We start from the raw sequence: 27,393 nt of genomic DNA on the forward strand, positions 1-27,393 counted from the left end.
GTTGATAAAAGTGTGTTCTTGTGGACGAAATCAACAGTCTTTCCTTTGATCCATTCAGAACACTTTTAAACGCGTTTTTGCACGGCGACTCCGAGTCCGCGCATTTATGTGAACAGGCTGCCCGTTAAAGACGAAAACCATGAACTTGAAACTACACTGTACATGTAATAATCAGTTTCTGTATTGCATAGCACTGCTTTTAACAACCACATTTTTTTTTACTGAAATTGAAAAGCTTTTATAACCCCTATTTATCGGAACACAAGGCATGTAGGGGAAGGCTGCCTTATATATGGACCACTGCCTGATGGACCACCTGTTCTGACAAACTAACGGTGCTCAGTAGAGCGCTTAAAACAATTCCAATCGCTGTATTTACCCTCTCTGGATAACTTGCACATGTATATAAAATTTGTTCGCACAAACACAAATCTCAAAACCTATAGGCTTTTTCTCTTTTTACACTTTCGGCAGCGTTCACTCTTCAGTAATTTGACGCTTAAAACGGACTTGTTTCTCAGTGTCCACAGCCAAAGCTGTTATCACACAAAAATGTCTAAATATGACAGCTGAGACTGTATTTGTTACATTTTAGCAGTGTTGACCCCCAGCCGTGCAAACTAAGCAAGTCGAATGAAGCGATATAAAAACCACAAACCAATCATCGCCGAGACTACATTCAGATAGTCTCGGCTAAACATACCGAAGACCGTAGTACTTACTGGCTCTATTTTCTTTCATTCTGAGCACATTTTTAGAGTAAACATGACACATTTATATATTTTTGAATTCAGGAGAAGATGTGCATACAATGCACTCAATTTTAAATCTGTTTGCAATTTTAATAACAACTTTAATGAGTAAACTCATCAATTAATGTTTAAGCCTCGAAGCTGAAATGCCATACCAAAGTCTGGGCTTTGTCAAAGATTACTTGACCAACATTTCACTCAATTTGCTTTAAAAGTGAAGGCGTGACAGTGCCGCCTCTACCTTCACAAAAACCCAGATATGACGTCATCAAAGACATTGATCGAAAACATGAAGTAAAAAACCGTGTGGGGATATCATACCCAGGAACTTTCATGTGAAGTTTTATGAGATCGGTCCTATAGTTTTCCCTGAATCGCTCTACACATACACACACACAGACACTGACACACACATACACACCACACCCTCGTCTCGAGTCCCCGTCTATGTTAAAACATTTAGTCAAAACTTGACTAAATGCAAAAAGCAAAATCTCAACGGGTATGTGCGTGTCCTTCCAAACCCAAGAGGGAGAGAGAGAACTGAAAACATAAAAGTTACCAAAGGGAACCTCCCCATCTCGTTAAGCAACAAACTCGAAATTCTCTCCAAGTTTCAAAAGCTAGTAGGGGAAAACCCCGCTTAGAGTGATATATAATGCAAAGAGACATGGATGAAAACGGGAGACTCACCAGATGGTTGACCGAGAGACGGTTGATCTACGTCGAGGTCCCAGAATACGGAACGCGGATCGTAGAATACGGAACGCGGATCGTATCAACTGATGCATCAAATTGATGCATCCCGAACCAAGAGTTGGCAAGACTGATTTGATGCATCATTTTCACAAAAGGATGCATCATTTTCCAAAACTGATGCATCCGATACGAAAATGATGCATCAGTTTGGATGCATCCGATACGAAAATGATGCATCCTTTTAGAAAATGATGCATCATTTTGATGCATCACTTTCGGTTTTGTATGCATGCGAAAGATCATTCATTTCCGGTCTTTCCGTAAGAAATGCCTGAGCACGGAAAAACTTGAAATGACATTTTGACGAGTATAAACAGATTGGTTAGATAAAACAAAAATAAACGTACAACATACCATTAAATAGGGAACAAGTCAAAGTCACGGCATTATGCATTTTAAGGCATTTTTTGTTTTGTTTGTGGTTTGTTTTCTGTGCCGCACACGAAGTTTTGAAGCCCTTGACCTTCGACTCAAACTTTCGTTTTCCGACGTTCGTTTCGCTTCGTATTCCGGTTCAAATTTTGCTTTTTGCTCGGCACTTTCCGGGAAAACCCGAAAATTCTGATGCATCCAAACGATGCATCAAAATGTGAAAATGATGCATCAAATTGTGAAAATGATGCATCAAATTCTTCGTTTTGGATGCATCAATTTGATGCATCAGTTGATACGATCCGCGTTCCGTACCAGAACGTCCGTCCCTTCCCACCACGAGTATCCATGTGAAACTGATGTCAAAGCTTCCATCCACATCTACCACTTTGAGCACAAAGAAGCACGGAGGATCCAACAAGGCACTTGTGAGCGTTGACTCATGCAGGGTCACACAGCCTCGCTTTGTACAAAGGACGTTATGTGCCTGGACTGTACAAAAAATAAATAATCGGGTCACAAAAAGGGAGACCCGCACTGCGAAGCATTCCCAATGGACGACAACAAAAAGCCCGCACAAGTGAAGGACACAGCTGCCAGCCAGTAGAAACAGGACGTGTGTACCGGTAACACGTCCGTCCCCGCCACTCCAACCATACCCACAACGGCGACAGCACACTCCAACGACTCGCAGGCCGAAAAAACAGGCCCGGTCAACACCACTGTCAGCACAACTGCCAAGACACGAACAAGCCGGCCACGCACACAGCAGTCAACCTTGGCACATAGGGTCAAAAATCCAAAAAATAAGGCCTTAAAAAAATAAGCCCTTATTTTGACAATAAGGCCTTATTTTTGGAAATAAGCCCTCATTTTTGAAAAATATGGCCTTATTTTGAAAATAAGGCCTTAATTCTCTATAGTTATTAACAAGTCGCGTAAGGCGAAAATACAACATTTAGTCAAGTAGCTGTCGAACTCACAGAATGAAACTGAACGCAATGCAACGCAGCAAGACCGTATACTCGTAGCATCGTCAGTCCACCGCTCATGGCAAAGGCAGTGAAATTGACAAGAAGAGCGGGGTAGTAGTTGCGCTAAGAAGGATAGCACGCTTTTCTGTACCTCTCTTTGTTTTAACTTTCTGAGCGTGTTTTTAATCCAAACATATCATATCTATATGTTTTTGGAATCAGGAACCGACAAGGAATAAGATGAAAGTGTTTTTAAATTGATTTCGACAATTTAATTTTGATAATAATTTTTATATATTTAATTTTCAGAGCTTGTTTTTAATCCAAATATAACATATTTATATGTTTTTGGAATCAGAAAATGATGGAGAATAAGATGAACGTAAATTTGGATCGTTTTATAAATTTTTTTTTTTTTTTTACAATTTTCAGATTTTTAATGACCAAAGTCATTTATTAATTTTTAAGCCACCAAGCTGAAATGCAATACCGAAGTCCGGGCTTCGTCGAAGATTACTTGACCAAAATTTCAACCAATTTGGTTGAAAAATGAGGGCGTGACAGTGCCGCCTCAACTTTCACGAAAAGCCGGATATGACGTCATCAAAGACATTTATCAAAAAAATGAAAAAACGTTCGGGGATTTCATACCCAGGAACTCTCATGTCAAATTTCATAAAGATCGGTCCAGTAGTTTGGTCTGAATCGCTCTACACGCACGCACGCACACACACATACACACACACACACATACACCACGACCCTCGTCTCGATTCCCCCCTCTATGTTAAAACATTTAGTCATAACTTGACTAAATGTAAAAATGAGGGGGTAAAGAAATAAGGCGTTATTTATTTTAAAACCTTAATAAAATAAGGCCTTATTTTCGATAAGGCCTTAGGAAAATAAGGCCTTAAAAAAATAAGCCCTTAAAAAAAATAAGGCCTTAAAAAAAATAAGACCTTATTTTTCTGCGCATCACTACTGCTCACCCTAATAGCAGCACACAACAACTTAATGATACATATAGACGACAACACACACACACACACATACGCACGCGCACACTCAGTCACGAACGCACATATGCGCGTGAGCGCGAAAAAAGAGATAATGAATGGAACAAGAGAAAACATTTCCAAACGATAAACATTACAAGAAAAATGTTCATTCAAAATGAACAGCGTCGATGCAATGTCCACCAAAGATTTATTTTGGGAAGTGTTAAAGGTTAGGGTCAAAAGTTAATGAATTGCATGTTGTGCTGGATATATAAAGTGTTTATTTCAGTCAATGCTTGATTCATAAGTACATTTTTCAGCATGCTGCATCTACAGGAGGGTGCTCTAACAATGATGCATAGTGCCAACATTTAGCGCAAACTTTTCACAACAGTGCATTATTACCACAAAGCGCATACAGCGATTATATAGTAGCAAGTTGCACTAAACATTTGAACAAAATGCATTTTGTTCAAATGTTAACAGCACAGCACCAAGTTTTGCATAAGTGCACAACAGCACTGACCATTTCACAAAAGTGCATAACAGCTGTGACAATTTTACAAAAGTGCATTGACCATTTCAGGCAGATGGCTAACATGCAGATTTCGCTTTTGTCTGTCTTTCTTTGAAAAGTAGGCATGTTCAAGATCGATGAAGTCATGAGCAATTGGGTTAGATGACAGAAAAGATTCAAAAACGTCAGATTCAGTTAGATGACAGAAAAGATTCAAAAACGTCAGATTCAGTGTTTTGGGCACTGTTGAACAGGAACATTCTCTCCTGTTCAACAAATGTGGGTTCAATTCAAAAGCAACATTGTCACAGATAGGCTAGTGTTACATTTCTGTAAAGTTTCAAAAACATCTTCCATGTTTTGGTTACTGTTGAACAGAGGCATATTTTCCTGTTCAAAAAAGTCTGACACAAATTGTCGTAGTTGTGGGTTAAGGTTCGATCTATACTGTCCTTCAAACGAGTCGTAGAACCGTCATTGTCACAGATAGTGTTACATTTCTGTTTTACATTCAAACGAGTCGTAGAAGTAGTAGTACATTTGCGTTTGGTTGTTTTTTCTTTTAGATTCCTGTCACTCATACTAGCACCGAGAACTTTGGCGTTGTGATGTGGTGTAGCGGCTATGGTGTGTCGGTATGGGGGCCCGGGTAGCTGAGGTGGAACCAAAATAGTTGAGGTGGAACCAAAATCGGTTCCGCGCTGCGCGCTGAGAGCACGTGTTGAAATATCGACCAGGTTGTGTCGTGTCCCGGGTCTACCGGAATATGCCCACCAAATTTGAAGCAGATCCATCGAGAACTTTGGCCGTGCATGGCGAATACACAAATACACAAACACACAAACACACAAACACACAGACACACAGACACACAGACACAAGTCGTATATATATGTATTCATGTGACAGAGAACGTGACCTCATTGTTCAATCCTCTCTCTCTTCTTTCTCATTCGAACGCACACACGCAAGAACGTAGCCTACGCACGCATGCACGCGCACGCACACACACACACACACACACACACACACACACACACACGGGCCCCGCTGACGCACACGGCAAACCACGCACACACACACTGACTGTCGGCAAGCATCTCTTTTTGTTTTCTTTACCTTTGTTTATTGTGTTTTCGATATTTGTGTTTATTTTTTGCTTGACTTATCTGTTTTATTTTAATGTTTGCTATCCACATCGTGTGATAAATGTTTCTTCTCAGTCTCCGAGTCAGTTTAGTTTCTGCACGCCGCTTTGGTACTCCTTGTTTTTCTAACTGGTGTATTGTGCGCGACTGATTTGCGGATTTATTTTTTATTCCTTTCATATGCAGTTGAAGTGTTGTGGGTGTTATTGTCTGTATATGCTATGTTGCGTCTGTGTATGCCTACAAGAATGTTGGGTGTAATGTGCCTGTGGTCTGCTCGCAGTCGAGCACAGAAAACATGGCGGCGCCCTGTGGCAAATTCGTGGAAAGTCTTTCCCGACCGCAGATACCAGCGTCGTCCGCGACGCTGGAATGACACTGGTTGAAATCGGTTGTCGCACCTGGACTCTCCTGTACACCTGTACCTATACTACCCACTGAAACGCATTTGCCAAACTGACACCACACTGACACACACCGTGACCGGCAGGCACACACTGACGCACACGCACACACACACAAACCTAGACACACAAACCTAGACACAAAGACACATAAAGACATTACAACACACAAACACACACACACACGCGCGGCACGCACGCACACACACACACACACACACTGACACAGACACACACCGGCACACGCACGTGACACACACACACTCTCAGTCTCTCCCTCTTTCTCTCTTTCTCTCTCTGTCTGTCAGTCCGTCCGTCAGTTCGTTCGTCAGTCCGTCTGTCTATCTGTCTGTCAGTCCGTCTGTTTGTCTGTGTCTCTCCTCTCTCTCTCTCTCTCTCTCTCTCTCTCTCAGTCTCTCTCTCTCTAACGCCGCTCTCTCTGTGTACCAGCATACAACTGAGAGGCAAAAATATAAGGCCTTAAAAAATAAGGCCTTAAAAAAATATGGGCTTATTTTTTTAAGGCCTTATTTTTTTAAGGCCTTATTTTTTTAAGGCCTTATTTCCAATATGACCTCAGAAAAATAAGGCCTTTATTTCTGGTAAGGCCTTATTTTAAAATAAGGCCTTAAAAAAATAAGCCCGTAAAAAATATAAGCCCTTATTTTAGAAATAGGGCCTTATTTCTTGAAAATAAGCCTTTATTTCCTGAAATAAGGCCTTATTCATTTAAGGCTTTATTTTCGGGATTTTTGACCCTTTGTGCCAAGGATACAAACTGCGCAATGGGTGCGGCAATGCGTCCCCATTGCCGCACGCAGTTTGCACAACAACCAAAATGGCGGAGCTAGTTCGGAACGGCGGGTCTCGCAGGTATGTTGTTGTATACATACGTTGAATCCAGAGATCTATTCAGTCATTTCATTTCTTTACTTTTTGTTGCATATTACCAAGGCTAATTATCTACTTGAAAATACAAAAGTCATTGCTGCCTCAATAGAATCGTGAATGTTAGTAGCCTATGTTGTAAATTCAGGATGATGTGCAACCTGCTGTAGCTGAATGACAGTGAGTGTATATATGATTCATGCATTTCGCATTGACCACATCAGGAAAATGGTTCGTGCAGTACTATACAAGAAGTAAGCCTACATCTGTTCGCTCTGGGGTATGGCATAGTTAGTTGTGTGGTCCCGGTAATTATTTTTTGTACATTAACCTACCTTTGCAAGACAACCAAGACTGACAACAGTCGAACAGACGAATTAAGCGACAAGGTAATTCCTTCTATTAGGCTACTTGATGTGATTTGATATTCTTATAAAAGTGTCGTCGTCATCGACGTTTCACTTATCGGTTTCTATGAATCCTTGGGGTCAGTGCGACTTGTCTTACGCACAAACACAGACAAACATGCTCGCACACACACACACACACACATCAAGTTCATACAGACATACGCGCGCGCACGTGCACTAACGCACCGACATACCATGTCTCCCTCTCTCTTTTCTATCTTTCTGTCTCTGTTTCTTTCTTCGTTTGCTCTCCCCCCCCCCCCTTCCCCACATGCTGTTATTTCGCTGATCAGATTGCAGAAATATCGGTGACAGCGTGGGTAAATATTGCATCAGGAATTGAAGGATCTCATAAAGATGTCACGTCACCGATTAAATCATGCATTTAGTAGAGCTGTGTGTGTGTCAGTGTGTGTGTGTTTGTGCGCGCTTGTGTATGTATGTGTGTGTGCACGTAAACCCGGCGTTGAGTATATATATATCATATATGGCCCAAAGTCAGAATAGGTGTCCATTTTTGTGACATACAAAATCAATTTTAAAAATGAACATTTTCTTTGTTTTGAAAATAGAGATGTATTTTAGAGCATAAATATGCAAGGAACAGCTATGATTTAAGAAAACTCATGTTTGATCACTTCACAGATTCAGGTTTAAAAGTTTGCAGGAGTTCATAACTTCACACCGTCACAAAATTTAGACTTGTTAAATCATTGTTGCTACATGTATTGGGTCTGTTTTAGACATCTGAGCAAATTGCTACAGCAAATTACTTTGCATTTCAAGCAAGTTAAACTTGTTTTGGCCACGCATGATGCAGATGTGAACTCCATTAATGGGAAGTTCATAACTTCACATAATTTACTTTTATTGGTATAATAAATTTAATTTATACAGGCAGGAAACAATTTGTTTTGTTTTTTAATCTGAAAAAGGTGAGCTGGAACATGAAGGTAATTTTTGAAGATGAAGTGTGGAGAAGATTTTTTGGTTATCTGTATTATTTATAGAAATTAATATTGTCACAATTTTTTCACAGCAAATATTGGCATAAGTTATCATTAAATCTACAATTTTGCTGTTTTTGTGCAAAATGTGCTTGAAAAGTACCATCAAAAGGATTTCAATACACCAAAATGTTTGTCTGACTCAAAGAGTTGGCAGAAACTGAAAGTATTTTTAGAATGTCCTAGGAGTTCATAACTTCACACCGTGACATCACAAACTATGGCTAATTCAAACCAAAGTAAAAAAGTGCATATGTCATCTTATTTTCTCTCCAGCTACTCTTTGTAATCAACATACAACTAAGTAATAAAAGTAAAACATTTGTGAAAACAAACGATAACAAAAATCATAAAATGTGAGCGTGCGCATAACTTCACAAGAATTTTTGTTATGTTGGTCTCTAGTGCAGTTACTGTATAATATATTTGCAAAACAATGACAAACTGAGAACACAGAGTTATAGTATAGGCTAAAGCTGCACTTATATTACAAAATCAGATTTTAATTGCCAAAATAAAACAAATTGTTTGAAACTTGTGAAAGTTCATAACTTCACATCAATCACACATTTATACTAAAATAACTAACTAACTAAAGTCTCTTGCAAATAATTCTAAACAACTTAATGATTTACTTAACCAAACTCAGTTACCGAAATCATTATTTAGTTAGTGTTTATGTCAGCTGACTGTGTGTTCATAACTTCACATCATTTATTTAACTGAAAAGCTACGTACTAAAATCTGCTGGTAAATTAAAATAAAAATGACATCAAACTGTAACAGCCTACTCTGGAGAAGAGCAGCACATCATTTGAGGTAGTGATTTAGTGTAGTAAATTAATTATTGTGTATAAATCATACTCATGGCATGTGTTAACTTCACACCGTGGGGCTGAGGGTCAGTTGATGTGAAGTTATGTACACCGTGCAGTCAACCCAGATTCATGCTGGAATTATCAAAATGTAATTTTGAGGGTTGATGTTCAGAAAACTTCTTACAAAATGTCCAAATAAAGTCAAATGTACTCTTTTGCTATTAACAAGGCATTATTTTAAACACGCCCTTGAAAAATGAGCTTGAGTTATGTGAAGTTATGAACTTCATGACAAAACGGCTAAGTACTTCAGAAAGAAACAGTCAGCAGCCAGTAGATTCTTTTTGTGATGAAAATCATGGTACAGTGTAATTTGGAAACTGAAAATAGTCATTTTACATATATTTTGGGTTTTGACATGAGTTAGTAACTCTCACATAAAAATAGTGCGCAAGACACAGAGAAAATGGCTAACTAAAGCATACTGCTTGACTTTAGTGACAAAAATTGCTTAGTATCTAAATCTAATGTACTTTTATATGCAAAATTGCTGTTCCACTACAACCTTAACTTTCATGGCTAGCATTTAAGGACAAAAAACACTCTCAGTGGAGATAGTAGGAAAGTTCATAACTTTCTCACAAGAATTTTTTATTTCTCAATTACTCAAACACCAATGAATGAACTTGATGCAAACTTTCAGTGTGACTGCTGCTAGTGGATCCAAATGCATTACAAAGCTAGGTGTTCCCCAACCAGTCAATTTACTCTTTTTATAAGGCAAAAGGTTGGAAAGTTCATAACTCTTTTTTCACAAGAAAATCTGCACGTAAACTTCAAACTACTTTTGAACATGCAAAAACAAGTCAAACAACCCTTTTTATGTTTTATACCTCTGCAAAACATACTGTAAAATACTTTTTTACAAAAATATATCAGGTTTCGATCTTTAATTATTATTTAGAGCTGATCAGTGAACAAAAATGAAGTCTTACGGAAATAGTTATGAACTTTCTGTGAAATTTTGTCTCCCCATTTTCTGCAGGCTCACTGACAAAATTCAAAAACTTTGCTTTGTCAAAGGTACATTTGAGTTTTACTGGCTCAGTGAAAAGTCATTCATGACATTCTGTCCCATAAATATGACAGAGTAGACCATGTTTCAATATGCTGTAAGGTCATGTCACAAAAAATGGCCAAAATGTAGTGCTGCTGACTTCAGATAATGGCGACATTTTCATTAAAAACAACAACTGAGCACACAATGTTTCTCTAGGTGTGTACTTCATACTTTTTTTTACAAGTCTCATTAATCTTTACAAGGATTTTATTTTTCTTTGATGTACAAATCAGGTTAGAGCCAAGGTTGCACAGCTATTTCAGCTGTGGACACCATTTCAGACTTAAGGCCATATGATGTGTGTGTGTGTCGTGCACCTTACTCTCAAACTCTAAATGTGCAGTGCTTATTTATAATCTTAGCACCACCACACATTAAAAACACCTTCATTTAGTGACTGTTGTCTGGCGCCTGTGGAGATTTAAAAACATAACACTTGAAGATTTGTCATTTACAAACCAACCAGGATGTGACAGTGCATTTTTTTTAGTACTGTTATGCTCAGCCAAGCATAGAGATAATCATCTAATGTAAATCTAGGTCGAGTGTGATTTTGGGTAGAATATTTGTCAGCCTTAGCGGGGTAGTCTTGACGAGTGAAATGTTCGTCAAGAAAGTAGTTCAGTGACTGACAAATACATAAAAAACCCACTTAACTATAATATTGTTAGTTTTTTTTGTGTGTACGTCTGCTTCATTATCCATTTTTCCGTAAAAAATGGATTAGTCCTAACGCACATAAACAAACGCATGCACACACGCACGCACACACAGACACGCGCACAAACATGGGTACACGCTGACACAGACACTCGGACATACACACGCAGACAGACACAGACACATCCGCACTCGGCAGGCAGACACACACACACACACACACACACACCGTGGCACACATACACACACACACACACTCGCATCGATCATTCAGAGTCCTCCACTGCCTTCAAACGTTTGCTGATGACTACATTGTGTTTTGTTAGTCGCATTTAGTCCTTGATAGCTCGAGCTCATGCCTGCATTTTTTCGCGAGTTGATCAGGTCCCATGCTAGCTTTTGTTAGCGTATTGTCTTGCCTTGGGGTACCAAGACTCGGCCTTGTTACGTTCATGAAATACACTGTCACAGCAAGTCCATTAAAATCCAAGGAGCGTGCCTACATACATTTCTTTGAGACAGCAACATGTCTGAAATTAGAAATGGAAAGCCCTTTTTGATCTTCACGTGATTTCACCACACCCATCACTAGTGATTCGTCCCTCCATTGTTTGTCTGAGGTTTTGCAAAAAAAGGTAACTCTTCCAAAACCCATACAAACCCGGCGGAGTTATTTCCGAAAATCGTCTATTGTTAAAGAAGGAAAAACACTAAAATCATGACCAGGGATTCCCTTTTTCTATATATATATATCGGTACAGTATGTTTTGAAAACCGCTGTCCTAGACCACAACGATGCAATGTGATCCCAGCAAAGCTGGAGGTATCCCACGAACGCTGTGATCGACTTGAGACATTTTCATACCGATAATTACACATTAACATGCTTCTATTTGAAACTTCGAGGTCGTCATCGTGGATTGACGCCCAACCAAAGCTAATTAAAGCCTGACGGAGCGAAGCGACGGAGGGCTTCAATTAGACTTTGGGAGAGCGTCAATCCACGATGAAGACCGAGAAGTTTCAAATGGAAGCATGTTAATGTTATTGTAATTCAATCTGACGACGATCTCTTTCCTGCTTTCATGCGATGGTAAACAGACAGAATTGGTTCTGTTCTGTTCACACACTACTTTCAGTCCACCTACCTGCAAGGGTCAAGTCCCATGAAATATGTCTCTGTATTCCTATCGTATCACTCTGCTCCTGTTTTGTTTTCTTTCACATACATTTTCCCTTTTTTTTGGACGGGTTTCTGGACAACAAACTCTAAAACAAATTCTTTTCATCACAAAAACGATCTTTGGAATTGACTGACGTAGTGCGGAAGAATTCATGCATCAACTTACGTCACGTATTCGACGTCATCACTTCGCATACCTTATGGTCTCGGTATTTCACTGGCCTTCATATTTCCTACTTGTAAAATGACCCTCAAAGCTAACAGAGACTAGTTGAGGTTGTATCAATGCGCCTCGCCAGCAGGTGCCAGGTGGTTAAATTTTTGTTTGTTTATTTGGTGTTTAACGTCGTTTTCAACCACGAAGGTTATATCGCGACGGGGGAAGGGGGGAGATGGGATAGAGCCACTTGTCAATTGTTTCTTGTTCACAAAAGCACAAATCAAAAATTTGCTCCAGGGGCTTGCAACGAAGTACAATATATTGTACCTTACTGGGAGAATGCAAGTTTCCAGTACAAAGGACTTAACATTTCCTACATACTGCTTGACTAAAATCTTTACAAAAATTGACTATATTCTATAACATTTCCTACATACTGCTTGACTAAAATCTTTACAAAAATTGACTATATTCAATACAAGAAACACTTAACAAGGGTAAAACGAGAAACAGAATCCGTTAGTCGCCTCTTACGACATGCTGGGGAGCATCGGGTAAATTCTTTATCGTCCCAACCAATATGGGACTCCCCCTAACCCGCGGGGGGTAGGTGGTTAATTGGCTTTTTTAGTGAGTGGTTATCGACAATTAATGACCGGTAATTTTTAATGAGTTGGAGCATTCTGACCAATCACAGGATCTGTTTCATTAAAACGCCAACTTGATTGAATTACAATACATGATAAAGAAGGATTAGTTGTGCACAATCAGGGGCTACAGTTGGAGATGGAAGTTCACCAAAAATTGGGAACATACTAACTAAAATACGGTGGGTGCAATAGGGGCCCCCATTTTTTTGAGCAAACGCCACCCAAGGCCGCTTTGGACGGGTAGAAATTTCGTAGTTTCCAAGTCTATGGATAAAGCTCGCGTAAGAAGAATACGTCAGGTCCAGTCTTTCTCTCTCGCGCGGTGTGTGTGTTTGACAGTTTGTGTTCATTTTGTGCACATGTGTTAGTGTTGCTGTGTGTGTGTGTTTGTGCCACGGTGTGTGTGTGTGCGTGCGTATTTGTGTGTGCGACGGTGTGCGCGCGCGTGTGTGTGTGTATATATATATGTGTGTGTGCGTGCGTGCATGCGGAGCCGGAAGTTGGGTTGGCAGAGCACTGGACTTGTGATCCGCGGGTCATGGGTTCGAATCCGGGCCGGGACGGACACGGGTCAACTTTATGTGCAGACTCAGAGACGCCAGTATCCATGTTCCACCCCCGTGTCACCACTATGGCACGTAAAAGACTATGGTCATACCGCCATAAGTGCAGGTGGCTGATTACACCTAAACACGCAGACACCTGGGTAGCGCGACTCTGTTGCAGCTACCTTTCCACTGGGAGGAAGCGATCCAAATTTTCCAGCGATTGGACTATAAAGTAATGAAAATGAAAATTCCCCCAAAAGCGGCGTGTGGCTGCCTGAATGGCGGGGTAAAAACGGTCTTACACGTACAAACCCACTCATGCAAAAGCATGAGTGAACGTGGGAGTTCCAGCCCATGAACGAAGAAGAAGAAGAAGAATCAGTGAAAATAAAAATGAATATATGGCCAAGAATCTGTCAAGGAGTCCAAAAAGTGTTACAATTTTTAGACTTTTTTTAAACATCCTTAAATTTACATGAATAAACATCTCGGTATTCCTGTCCTTCAATTGCAGCATTTTATTTTCCAGTCAAGTGTTCGGTTTATCAAATATTTGCAGATAAAGCACAAATGACTGTATGTTACATTTACACCATAACATAATTTCAAGGTGCTGTCATTTTCTTAGGTTCAGCTTTAGGCAACTGTTTCAGTATCCAATGGCTTGATGGCTGAATGTAGAGTTGATCTGTACTAAAGCAACACTTGAAAAAAGTTTCTCCTGTCTCAATATAAGCAAAATCATCTATCCGTTAGTTACTTTACACCAAAGCCCAGAATCAAAGTTACAATTCAACATTTACGTATTTACACTGTTTTTAAAACAATGAAATTCTCTATGGAAGTGCAGAAAAGGTTCCAGTAAATTTTCATGTCATTTGTTTTGCAAACCTTAACCTCAATCATCAGGTTATTACTCAATTTGAAAAAAGCACGGTCAGCGGTGTAGAAATTATTATCAAATCACCCTCTTTAAATATTTTTACACTGTTTTGGTCTGCAGTTTTTTGAGTTACAAACAAGAAATCATAATAAATCCTTTTCACGATAGAATAGTCAGGTTGGTACTCCACTACGGTACCAAATGTTAATTTTACCCATGATCTGTACGTTACTTTACACCAAACAGCAAGTACGTCCAAGGTACTGAATTTACATTTAATGGGCTATGCTCACATCAGTTAAACAGTATTTCTAACTTGTTTGTTCTATTTAAGCTACCTATCTCAAGTCAAAATAAAGGGTTAAATTAATGGTTGTGCCTTTTTGGTTGTGTGTACATCTTTACACAAAAGGATGGTGTAAAGTAACATACAGAAGGCTCCAAATCTGCAGGTCCATTTGAAGGGTAATTTCTCTTTTATTTAGCTCATAAACCCTCAACAGACTGTTATGTGCTGTTTTTAGCATTATTATGTGCTGCATATGGTCTCAGTAAAAAAAACAAGGTGATGTATGTTACATTTACACCAAAATGTCCCAACAGTGGTCCTTCTGAGGTAAATTTTGTCATTCAGTGTGCTTGTTTTCATGTTGAAACAAAGGTTTGGTCTTGCTGGTTGTTCTTAAGCACTGATAAGTTATCTTCTGTCTCTAAAACAAATTCATTGTCATTTTCAAGTATTCTCAGTATGTACGTTACATTTACACCCTTGTCAGATGGCCTCTCTACAAGCCAACAGGTGCAAGCACTAGGAATCCTGTGACCATAGTTTAACTACCAGGTGTCTGAGGTATAATAAAACACACACTTTTGTGTATTATGGCATTATTTAAAGACTGTGACAAAACTTGTTTGGGCAAGTAGATACAATTTCATTTACACCAAACGCATATTTTTAACTTAGAAGTACAATTAAATTACATCAAACACAACTTTTTCGCTCAATTTAAAAAAAAAATACAATCATCCTACCTAATGACTTTCCTCTGCAATGATTTTTAAGTAAGTTTGACCAGAAACATTTTTTTAAGATAGTTTCCCTTTCTTTCTTTCTTTCTTTATTTGGTGTTTAACGTCGTTTTCAACCGTTCAATGTTATATCGCGACGGGGAAAGGGGGGGGGAAGGATGGGATAGAGCCACTTGTTAATTGTTTCTTGTTCACAAAAGCACTAATAAAAAAATTGCTCCAGGGGCTTATAGTTTCCCTTTTTTCATGATTATTTACACCAAATGTAACGTACTTACTTACTTACTTACTGCCTTTCACGCCTGGTGGCGTGTAGGGCAGCGACAACGACAACGTACTGACCAGCTAAAAAAGAACGTTCAAAATCCAAAACCTATGTTCAGATCAAACTTTCATTAATCTAACATATGTTTCTCCATCCATTTCTGGACCTATTAAAAATTAGATTGAGATGATACCCTTATCAGTAACTTGGTTATTCAATGCCCAATGTACCATGCGTTTCGCGTAACGCCTTGTGTGCCCAAAAAGGTGCTTTTTTTCTTGAACAAAGTCAATTTTCTCAGCATCCAGACGACTGACAGATATAAATTTGGTATGGATAGAATCTGCATGAGGAATACTTCATAACTGTATTGTTTATATTGTAGTCATTTAAAAACAGAATAAAATACAAAGTAATAAAAGTATCCAGAACAGGATTTTTGCATTTGGACACCTTGACAGATTCCTGACCATATGTGTGTTTGTGTGTGTTTCAGGTTCAACTTGATGACCACGAAGCTGGCCTTCCTCATGCTGATAGTATGCAGTGTGGGAGTGTGGATGGTCATCACGGATCACCTGACCCGATCCACCGCCTACACCATCCCCGAGAACTCTGTTAACATCAGAAACCTCCTCGGCTGGGACAGCTTCAACACGCTGGCCACTGTGGAACACGCGGGCGAACCCGGTCCAAGGAAGCACGTGTTCTTCCTGAACGTGCATAAGACGGGGGGGACCAACGTCAAGTACGTTCTGCTTCATTTCGCCCGCCGCTACAACCTGACCGTGCTGCTACCCAAGGCGGGCCCCCACTTCTCTGAACACAGCAAGAACTACTGGCACAACGTCGACCCGCGAGCGAGAGGGAGAAGGAACGACATCCTCTGCGACTACTCGGTGTTCAACGAGACTTTCGTCTCAGCGCTCATGCCGAAAGACACGCTGTATGTCGGCATAGTCCGATACCCTTTCGAGCAATTCCTGGCTGCGTTCTTGCAGTACGAGTCTCAGATACCTCAAGATTATCTCACGTCCATCCCGGGCCCGTACCGTATCGCCACGTATCTGTCGGACCCCAAGAAATGGGAGCATCCGGACCCCAGTCAATCCTTTACCAACAACAGAATGAGCTTCGACTTTGGCCTGGACGTGGCGCAGTGGTCCGACAAGGGAGCCATCAAACGACACCTCGACTACCTGGACGTGAAGTTCGACTTGGTCATGGTGACTGAGAAGCTGGACGAGTCTTTGATTCTTCTGCGCCGCCTGGCGGGCTGGAGTTTGCAAGACATCATCTACGTCAAGTGGTTGTCTCCCTTCGGGCAGGAACAGACCTACCTGTTTAATGAGACTCAGAGACACAGACACAAACAGTTCCAGTATCCAGACTACGCCCTCTATCGGCGTTTCGAGGCGGTTCTCTACCAGAAGATCAGCCAGCAGGCGGGGTACGGTTTTCATGAGGAGCTGAACAAGTTCAGGAGCACTGTTGAAACGGTGCGAGTGTTCTGTGAACAGAAGGCCAAGAAGACTCTGCAGATCAAAGCGTCTGTGTGGAACACAGCGTTCACTGTGACGAGGAAAGACTGTCTGTTCATGACTGGTGCGCTACCGTTTGTGAACACGACTACTTTGGAACTGAACTAGAGAGAGAGAGAGGGGAGCAATTTGTGTTTTGAGAGTGAGTGAGAGAGAGAAATGTTTTGAGAGAGAGAGAGAGAGAGAGAGAGCGAGAGAGAGAGAGAGATGTGTTTTGAGAGAGAGAGAGATGTATTTTGAGAGAGAGATGTGTTTTGAGAGAGAGATGTGTTTTGAGAGAGAGATTGAGAGAAAGATGTTTTGAGAGAGAGAGAGAGAGAGAGAGAGAGAGAGAGAGAGAGAGAGAGAGAGAGAGAGAGAGAGACTCACAGAAGTGTAGACGTTTGAGTAACGGTGCTGTTGTGACGTGGGAGTATAGGGGAGAGAGAAAGAGATGTTTTGAGAGAGATGTTTTGCAAGAGCGAGAGAGAGAGAGAAATATGAGAGAGAGAGAGAATCTCAGGAACGGTTCCAGCCTCATACAGCTGATAAATGTGTATCACACAATCATAATAATATTGGTTGCATGTGGATGTGTGCACAATATTATCATAGCTGTAATAACATATATTGTGACACGTGCCTTTATACATGCGGTGAAAGGTAGGACTGCCCCCCCCCCCCCACCTCCAAAGACTAAAGTACATGTACTGTCGATCGAACTTTGGAGCCTGTAGTCCACTCATTTGTGTTGAAGAATAGTATTTTGATTGACTTATACATTTTCTTAATCGCACAATCTTTCTTTTAACATTAACGTTTTTGAATAGATGGAACTTTAGGGTCAATGTATAGAATTTCATCACATAGGCTTCACTTGCAATTACTTGACATGCTTTTAGTTTCTTCCTTTAGATAATTGTACCTATGGAAATTGGCAGGGAAGCATTCTGTCTGGCGTTTCTTTTTGACAGAAGGCCGGCTGACGTCCTACCTGCAGCCGCATGTTGCCTTTTTGACTCACAAGCGAAGCAAAAGTGAGTCTATGTACTCACCCGAGTTGTCCGTCCGTCCGGAAAACTTTAACGTTGGATATTTCTTGGACACTATTCAGTCTATCAGTACCAAATTTGGCAAGATGGTGTATGATGACAAGGCCCCAAAAAACATACATAGCATCTTGACCTTGCTTCAAGGTCAAGGTCGCAGGGGCCATAAATGTTGTCTAAAAAACAGCTATTTTTCACATTTTTCCCATTTTCTCTGAAGTTTTTGAGATTTAATACCTCACCTTTATATGATATATAGGGCAAAGTAAGCCCCATCTTTTGATACTAGTTTGGGTTACCTTGCTTCAAGGTCAAGGTCACAGGAGCTCTTCAAAGTTGGATTGTATACATATTTTGAAGTGACCTTGACCCTGATCTATGAAAGATAACTGTTTCAAACTTAAAAATTATGTGGGGCACATGTTATGCTTTCATCATGAGACACATTTGGTCACATATGATCAAGGTCAAGGTCACTTTGACCCTTATGAAATGTGACCAAAATAAGGTAGTGAACCACTAAAAGTGACCATATCTCATGGTAGAAAGAGCCAATAAGCACCATTGTATTTCCTATGTCTTGAATTAACAGCTTTGTGTTGCATGACCTTGGATGACCTTGACCTTGGGTCAAGGTCACATGTATTTTGGTAGGAAAAATGTGTAAAGCAGTTCTTAGTGTATGATGTCATTGCTAGGTTTAGTTAAGGTCAAGGTCAAGCATGTGAGTCGTATGGGCTTTGCCCTTCTTGTTAACCTTCAATTTGTTCATGTCAGAGTCTAGTGAATATTTGAAAGTTACCTTCATGGACATCATACACAAATGAACACACACACACACACACACACACACACACACACATGAACACACACACATGAACACACACACGAACACACACACACACACACAAATGAACACACACACACACACACACACACACACATGAACACACACACAGCTACAACTACAACCACAAACAGAATGAAATAGCAGTAAATTGTAAGTTTATTTTCAAGGCGATATTTCAATCAAAAGGAAGAGAGAGAGAGAGAGAGTCATATATATAGAGAGAGGAGAATCAGAAAGAGATAAGGACAGGCAGAACAAGAGAGAATGTCATAGACTGATAGAGAGAAATAAAATCATGATACAGGGATAATAAAATGTAATTCATTTCACAAGGCTGTTTACCAATGGTCAAACTGTACAAAATGTTTGATTTCTTTGAAATGATCGATAATAATCACACCAACAGTAAAACAGACTACAAACGGTATCTACAGTTAGAGTGAAGGAGGGTGCAAGTGTCAGGGGGAGGGGGGTGTTTAAAAAAAATTTGCACTGAGAAAAGGGAAACTACATACATGTATACAAACTACATGGTGTTTCTACGTGCACTTCGTGCTACAAGAATGGTGAGAAAGGAGCTGGGGGAGGGGGGGGGGGGGGGGGGAGGGGAGGGCTAAACTTTGCTCAAAGAGACTGAAATCATGTGCGTTACAGGACTTGGGAATGGACTCCTTCTGTATTAAAGTCACAACTATAAAGTGTGTGTGTGTGTAGTGTTTGCGAGTGTGTTTATGTGTATGCATAAATCTACATACATACTGATACAGAGGCAAAATTTGTCACAATCTTCTGTAACAACAAAAACAAAATTATAAGTCAACCATTTTCAGTTTGCACCCCCTGAAAAAAACACCCCATTAATGTAATACTAATAGGCTTTTTCTTGTTTGCAGACTTACAAATGTAACTTTCATGAATAATTAAAACAAATAAATCAGTTTAATTCAAAGAAAAAATAAAACAACAGCCTGTGAAATGACAACCAATCAAATATCACACACAGGATTCTGAAACCTCCATTTTTACTGTAATTGACAATAGTAAGCAAAGCCGCGGCTGTTGCGTTTCGGGGCCGATTTTGACAAAGAAAAACCCTGTAGCTGGGGCTTTGAAATCGACCAAAAATCGTAAACTTTGGGGAAATGTCAGGTATCAAATATGGAATCACCAAGGGAAGGAATACTAAGGTTGTGCTGCTACTGCTACCAGCTGGTGTGAAAGAAACCAAAGCCCAGAGATCTATAATCTTGTGGCCAAAGGTGTTGAAACGGTTGCCATGACTGCTTGGACAAAGTGGTTACCGTGGAAACGATTGCATTCTAACAGCAGCTCAGAAAGGGGACAGCTGACCCTGTTAAAGTGAGAGGTCCCAACTACGATTTTTGTTTCATTTTCATTACATCCAATTGTTTGCAATTTTACAGTTTCAAAATAACAATAAATTGATCTACCAGAACCTAGGTTCTTCCTTCCTTTGAGGATCGAAACTAACAATAAACTGATGTTACAAAACTTGTTTTAATAATTTTTCCTTCCTTTACTAATAAGAGACTGTGACAAAAGGTGACGTTTTCATGTCAGTATGTCCCAAATGACATCACCAGTACATTTTTCATTCTATCTAATCTGTTTTCGTTCTATTTTTTCTAATAACATGCGTTAACAATTGATTGCCAACTGGAATGGAAGAGCACAAAAAGTGTAACTTGATATGTAGTTTCTCTAGAGGGAAAAACATCTTCCACTTTCATGTCAGTGTGTCCCATGCAACATACATTTGCCAAACAGCTATGTGTAAGTAGATTATTTGTTAGTGGTATAGAAAATACAGATCAACAATCAAAGTCAGTTTTCACATTCATGTTCTACCTATTTCTTATTTGTTTATTCTTTTGGCAATGGTGAAATGTCAGCAATCGTGTGTCATTCGGGACAGTAGACATGACACCTGACCTTTTGTCACTGTCTCATAACAATTTGAAAAGGAAATGACCGAAGACGAGAAACAAAATGCTCTTCTTGCTAACAATCAAAACGCAAACAATTTCTGTTAAATACTGGACCTATCAACTGTTAAATACTGGACCTATCAACTGTTAAATACTGGACCTATCAACTGTTAAATACTGGACCTATCAACTGTTAAATACTGGACCTATCAACTGTTAAATACTGGACCTATCAACTGTTAAATACTGGACCTATCAACTGTTAAATACTGGACCTATCAACTGTTAAATACTGGACCTATCAACTGTTAAATACTGGACCTATCAACTGTTAAATACTGGACCTATCAACTGTTAAATACTGGACCTATCAACTGTGAAGAGATGTACACTTAGAACCATTATGCTTTTCAGTATTAAATTCATGACAGAAGATTTTGTGGATTTTAAAAATGACAGTATATATAATTATATACCTGAATTTGTTCTACACTGAACAATACGGAAAAACTCATGCACCTGTAAAAAGTACCAGTTCCAGGTAATATGGGACCTCTCCTCATAGCTGAACTGAAGACTAAAGTCACCCCACTTCCCCACCCCACCTAGATTCATTCTTGGCCTTCAAATGACAACACTTGTAAAACCTGACCATGTGGTAAACCATTTAGCCACTCAATTTTTCAACCCGTCCCAAATCTATAGTTTGTCTTCAAAGTATACTATGAATCGTATGATGCCTGTGAAACGACATTCAGAAAACCATAACATTTAGAAAAGCATTTAAACCACTGTTGCCACTCAATTCACCCAAACCTCCTTGATTCATCATTGGTCTTCAAAGTACAACGCTTGTGAAATATGACCATTCACAAAAGCATTTAGTGTCCAAACACAGATAGATATAACAAGCTTACCAGCATGTAATAAAACCAAATGCTTCAAAGTTCAAGTTAGCCTTGTGCACACGAAACGGTGGACACTTAAATTCACAGCTGATCCAACAATAAAAAACAGATTTACTCATTTTTCTTTGAACATTCATCAGAAAGTCATTTTCAGTTCATTTGGTGTAGGAGAAGGGAAAACCAGTTGACAGATACACACAACAAACACTCTCAACTTCATCACACGGCATGTTTGGATTAATTAAGGTACACGTAACAGATATCACACAGAAGATTCAACACTCAACTATACCACAGGAATCACGGAATCACAAAGAACACCAACTGTCAACGGCCACCAAGCCAATCAGAAACATTCAGGCAACAAAATACATCATGGCGCAAGCCCGAATAAGAGGCAAAAAGGAGGCAAAGTTGTGTTGTTGGTAATACGCAAATGCAGAATCAGGAGACACGAGTTTACACGTAATAATTTAAAGCATTTGTATTAACCAGGAATTCTGGACTCTTAGAGTGAACAAATATCGACCACCACCATAATGCAGATGACAGAAAAAAAGGTGCGGGAATGAAAAAAAACGAAGGAGAAAACCATTTTTGCATAGAATTACATCTGATGGCTGGGGGCATTTGAAAATGTGGGGGGAAAAAAAAGCGCAGAATGTGTGCTTAAAAACTTCGCAAGAGAGAAAAAGAGAATTGTTTAACCTTCAAGAAAATTAGATCTGCTTATTTCTCGGTTTCGTATATATCATAACATGAAAAGCCATTGGTATCAAATAACTCAATATCTTATTCATTCTGGTTTGAAGAGTTGCATTTATCGGACCTTACAGCAATGACAATTTACTTCAGCATAAAGACCAGAGTTGTAAGGGTCATTCTGAACTTAAGCTCCAGTGGTTACCATTACACTTTCAAAGTCACCTGTCTTTCTTTCTTTCTTTATTTGGTGTTTAACGTCGTTTTCAACCGTTCAAGGTTATATCTTTCTTTCTTTCTTTCTTTATTTGGTGTTTAACGTCGTTTTCAACCATTCAAGGTTATATCGCGACGGGGAAAGGGGGGAGATGGGAAAGGGGGGAGATGGGATAGAGCCACTTGTTAATTGTTTCTTGTTCACAAAAGCACTAATCAAAAAATTGCTCCAGGGGCTTGCAACGTAGTACAATATATGACCTTACTGGGAGAATGCAAGTTTCCAGTACAAAGGACTTAACATTTCTTACATACTGCTTGACTAAAATCTTTACAAACATTGACTATATTCTATACAAGAAACACTTAACAAGGGTAAAAGGAGAAACAGAACCGTTAGTCGCCTCTTGGGTAGCATCGGATAAATTCTTTCTCGTCCCAACCAATATGGGACTCCCCCTAACCCGCGGGGGGTAGTCACCTGTCACTGTGTTGAATGTTATAAGTGAATGGAAAGCAAGAGACGTCCTTCAGTTTGGGGTGTCCTTTAAAAACAATTAATGACCTCAAATAACATTTTCCACTGTTACTCAAAACACTTAAAAGTAATTCTATTAACTAATATTATTTTAAATGCTGTTCACACTGCCCAATTTCAACAGAATTTGGAAAAATTTGAGTCAGTAAAAATCCACCCTGTGAACAGCACTTAAAGTAAGCTTCCAGTAATAGGCAATTGCCTTAAAAGCAACCTACATTCAAAACCAAACTTTACCTCGGTGGAACTTCAAGCTTTCGTTATCACAGCTGAGGATTCATAGTCCACAACACGGGGTAACTTAATAACTTACAACCACAGACGAAGAAGAAACACAACAGGATCAGTGGATATGTAGAATACCGACTGTATTATCACAAGGAATGAAACGGTAAAATACTGGAACGTAAGACAGGAGGAATGAAGAGAGGAGAGAACTTAACAACAACAAATTCACGCTGGAATGCCATCAACAAAAATGAAGTTGAAGGGAACATTTACAGGAATGAACAGAATAAACTCATCGCTGTTTTAGGTCCCTGAATAACAATCCTAATTTGTCGTTGAGTTTGTGGAATGGTAGTTTTTAATCATTGACAGTAGTACCATACCTCCTGTTAGTTCTACCGTAAAAAAAGAAAGATTGAACAAAAAATCTTTTCATTGAAACTTCCCAGCGTATGTATGAACTCTAATAATCTAAAAAAATAAACCATCACCATAAATTTAAAAAAATAAAATAAAAAATAAAAACACACACACACCTAGGATAAGTAACAAAATGTACTCCTTCAAATTGTGCGGATTGTCAACAAATCTAAAGTTATAACTAAAATATCTGAAACTTGACCACAAGTGGATCCTCTCGCCTTCTCGTTTAAATGTAACATGTACATATCATATATATATATATATACAAACAAGTTGATTCCTCTGACCAGCAGAGCAGTACTAAACTATAATGGATTACAGGTTATAGCTCATTATGTCCTTTTTGAACAATTCCCATCACCAATTGAAAACTAACATTAAAAGTCATTGCTACTTAAATGGAGCTGTAACAGCTCTGTAGATCAAAATACTGCTCAAAGAATTCTAAACACCAGAAACCAAAGATTTTACTCCAGCAAAATCATTGACTGACACCTAAAATCAAATGTACATACATGTATATAAAATAAAAGTATATAAAAAAAATTTCTTCTTCTCCTGGAAGTTGAATTACAGTATTATCTCGTGTGTGCAACTTTCCTTGTGATTTGCCGTTAAGTTTTGATCAGTTTCGTAAATCTTGCTTGGGCTAATAAAATGTAAGCAAAACTTAAGAGCTGAACATATTGGACATGGGGGCGAGAGAAAATCAGAAACAGATAAAACTCCCAAGACATTCAGTTGGATACAGTAGTCTTTGGGGGATATCAAACATACATTTGCAGAGATTGGGAGAAAGAGAACAAGCAAGCAGACAGTGTCTGGGACAGGCTGAACTTCTTTAACCCAGTGTGGCATTTTCAATGGGGCGACCACCCCCAACCCAACGCGTCCCCGGGTGGCGGATAGGGGAACGGACTTCAGATATGAAGACCAGCCGCTTGCGGCCGCGGACCAAACTGGCGGTGTTTCCTACCAGGGTGGAGTGGTACCACGCATCAACGCCAACCATGACACCATCAGAAAGAACGGCGAACGCAAGAAGAAGAAGAAGCAGACAGTGTGAAGGTTTTTCTCTCTCGCCTTTTCACCCTTTCAATGAGTTGAATTTTAAAAGATCTAAACAGTTTTGAAAAAAAACCACACAACAAAAAACAAGAACATCCCACCAGCAAGCCCTGTTATGTAATAGAAAAACATGAAATGTACCTTAGCAATTTCTTTTAGTTTTGTCCCGCTTGAAAGTAAAACTTTAAACAACGCTTTAAGTAGTATTTCCAAGCTCCTTCCTTAGTCAGACATGGGATTCAGAAAAAGTGATAATTAAGGAAAAAGGTGGTGGGGGCCGCAGAAGGCCCCCAGTAGGGTCCAGGGGCGTTGCTGAAGGTTTTTAGTGTTTTAGACACACAAAAATGGCCCTGAAATGTATATTTCAGCTTAATCATAACTCTGGAAAGAAGCCTAATTAATTCAAATGATATTCCAATAAGCAACATTCTGGAAAGGTCCCAGAATGGGGTAAATTGTGGGAAGAATTTAAGCCTTTAACTCAAATGATATTCCAATTCTTTCTTTCTTTCTTTATTTGGTGTTTAACGTCGTTTTCAACCGTTCAAGGTTATATCGCGACGGGGAAAGGGGGGAGATGGGATAGAGCCACTTGTTAATTGTTTCTTGTTCACAAAAGCACTAATCAAAACATTGCTCCAGGGGCTTGCAACGTAGTACAATATATGACCTTACTGGGAGAATGTAAGTTTCCAGTACAAAGGACTTAACATTTCTTACATACTGCTTGACAAAAATATTTACAAACATTGACTATATTCTATACAAGAAACACTTAACAAGCGTAAAAGGAGAAACAGAATCTGTTAGTCGCCTCTTACGACATTCTGGGGAGCATCGGGTAAATTCTTCCCCCTAACCCGCGGGGGGTAAGAAACCTATTAGTTGTATTACTCAAACAATATTCCATAGATTGCCATCAGGCTTTGCAACGCGGAACATTCTAGAAAAAGCCTGGGAAATTCTGGAAAGAAGCCAGATTATTCAAATGATATTCCATAGGTCATTTGCAGCAGATGAAGAACAGAATTGAACATCAGAAGGCGAGTGTTGGAAAAGAGATTAAAACTTGCTGGTGAGAGAAACAAAAATCATTGGAGTCATGAGATTTAAGAACTCTTATAGAGAATGGAGAGAGAAGAACAAAAAGATGAGGGTGGGGGTGGAGACAGGAAAATGTGTGCGGGCGATGGGGAGTCTTGCTGTGCTCAGGTAGGTGGCTTAGTTGATCAGTTGCTTGGTAGAAATGGGTCACTGGGAACATAATTAATTAATGAATTTAATTAAACCCGTCTTGACACAAAAATCACAAACATTTATAATCATGTTATATGTACATACAGCAGCCAATAGGATCTATGATTGCTGAGTCATACATGCCATATGTACATGTGCATTCACAAAAAGTCTTGACACAATGAAAAAGACTCGCAGGAAATACCAACACACTCACTCTATCAGGACATAAAAATACATAAGCCTTTGGAGAAAAAAAAGGCCAGTTTGCACTCGGCATATCCAAGTCTTGCACGTCACTGTACATCGATGATGAAGTAAAGTAAATCCAATACAGACACATTTAATTGTGAGATGCTGTCCAATTTGAACACAAAGAAATAATTTCTGGACCACATGCGCATTTTATCAAGTATACACGAAAACCTGTTGAAAATTGAATCGTTGAGACTCTTAGGTATTGGGTTTTCCGTATCTCATCAGCAAGGAAGGTAAACCTCACCTACAACTCTCACAGATTGAAAAAGATGGAGAGAAAAAAAAAATATCTGCACACGGATTTAATTTCTGTATAAAAATAAAAAGAGAAGACAAATTCCAATCATAAACGTCAGACCAAATGTATGTTTTGCTCAATATATTCAGACTTGTTGATACAAACACATTCACACTGTATTCGCTATATCATTGGGCACCTGACAGGATCGTCTATTTAAAAAAGGCAAAAGCAGTTTTGACAAGGTAAAAAGTGCATTGAATACACATATAGAAATTGATCATGACAGTTAAGATCATTTACATAAATTAATGGAATAACAAAAGTATTGTTTGTTTGTTTGTTTATTTGTTGCTTAACGTCCAGCCGACTACGCAGAGCCATATCAGGACGAGGAAGGGGGGGGATGAAGGGGGCCACTTGTCAAGCGATTCCTGTTTACAAATGCACTAACCCATTACTTGTGTCCCAGCAGGCTTTAGTAAAACTAAATTAATACCTACTGGAAGATTACCAGTTTCCAGTATGTTAAAATAGGCTTAACCTATCTACTGCTGGACTTACATCAGAACACTAACAGATTAAACTATACATGAATCGCGAGACAAGCGGCAAGAGAAGAGATTTTTGGAAAAAATACAGGTGAATGAGCAAGAAGGCAG

At 39.4% G+C, this 27,393-nt stretch overlaps 1 protein-coding gene and 1 long non-coding RNA gene across 2 annotated transcripts; one reads left to right on the top strand and one right to left on the bottom strand.

Moving 5' to 3' along the window:
* The first annotated feature begins 6,717 nt into the window (after positions 1-6,717).
* LOC138948653 (galactose-3-O-sulfotransferase 2-like) lies at positions 6,718-19,251 on the top strand. The gene is made up of 2 exons (XM_070320230.1): positions 6,718-6,800; positions 16,045-19,251. Exons 1-2 carry the CDS (start codon positions 6,766-6,768, stop codon positions 17,195-17,197), a joined length of 1,188 nt encoding a protein of 395 aa, XP_070176331.1. The 5' UTR covers positions 6,718-6,765; the 3' UTR covers positions 17,198-19,251.
* Positions 19,106-27,059, bottom strand: LOC138948654 (uncharacterized). The gene is made up of 2 exons (XR_011450051.1): positions 21,284-27,059; positions 19,106-21,030 (listed from the first exon to the last, which is right to left on the bottom strand). It is a non-coding gene; the product is annotated as an uncharacterized lncRNA (long non-coding RNA).
* Positions 27,060-27,393: the final 334 nt, after the last annotated feature.

The sequence above is a fragment of the Littorina saxatilis genome, linkage group LG15 (assembly GCF_037325665.1).
Source record: "Littorina saxatilis isolate snail1 linkage group LG15, US_GU_Lsax_2.0, whole genome shotgun sequence".
NCBI lineage: Eukaryota > Metazoa > Mollusca > Gastropoda > Littorinimorpha > Littorinidae > Littorina > Littorina saxatilis.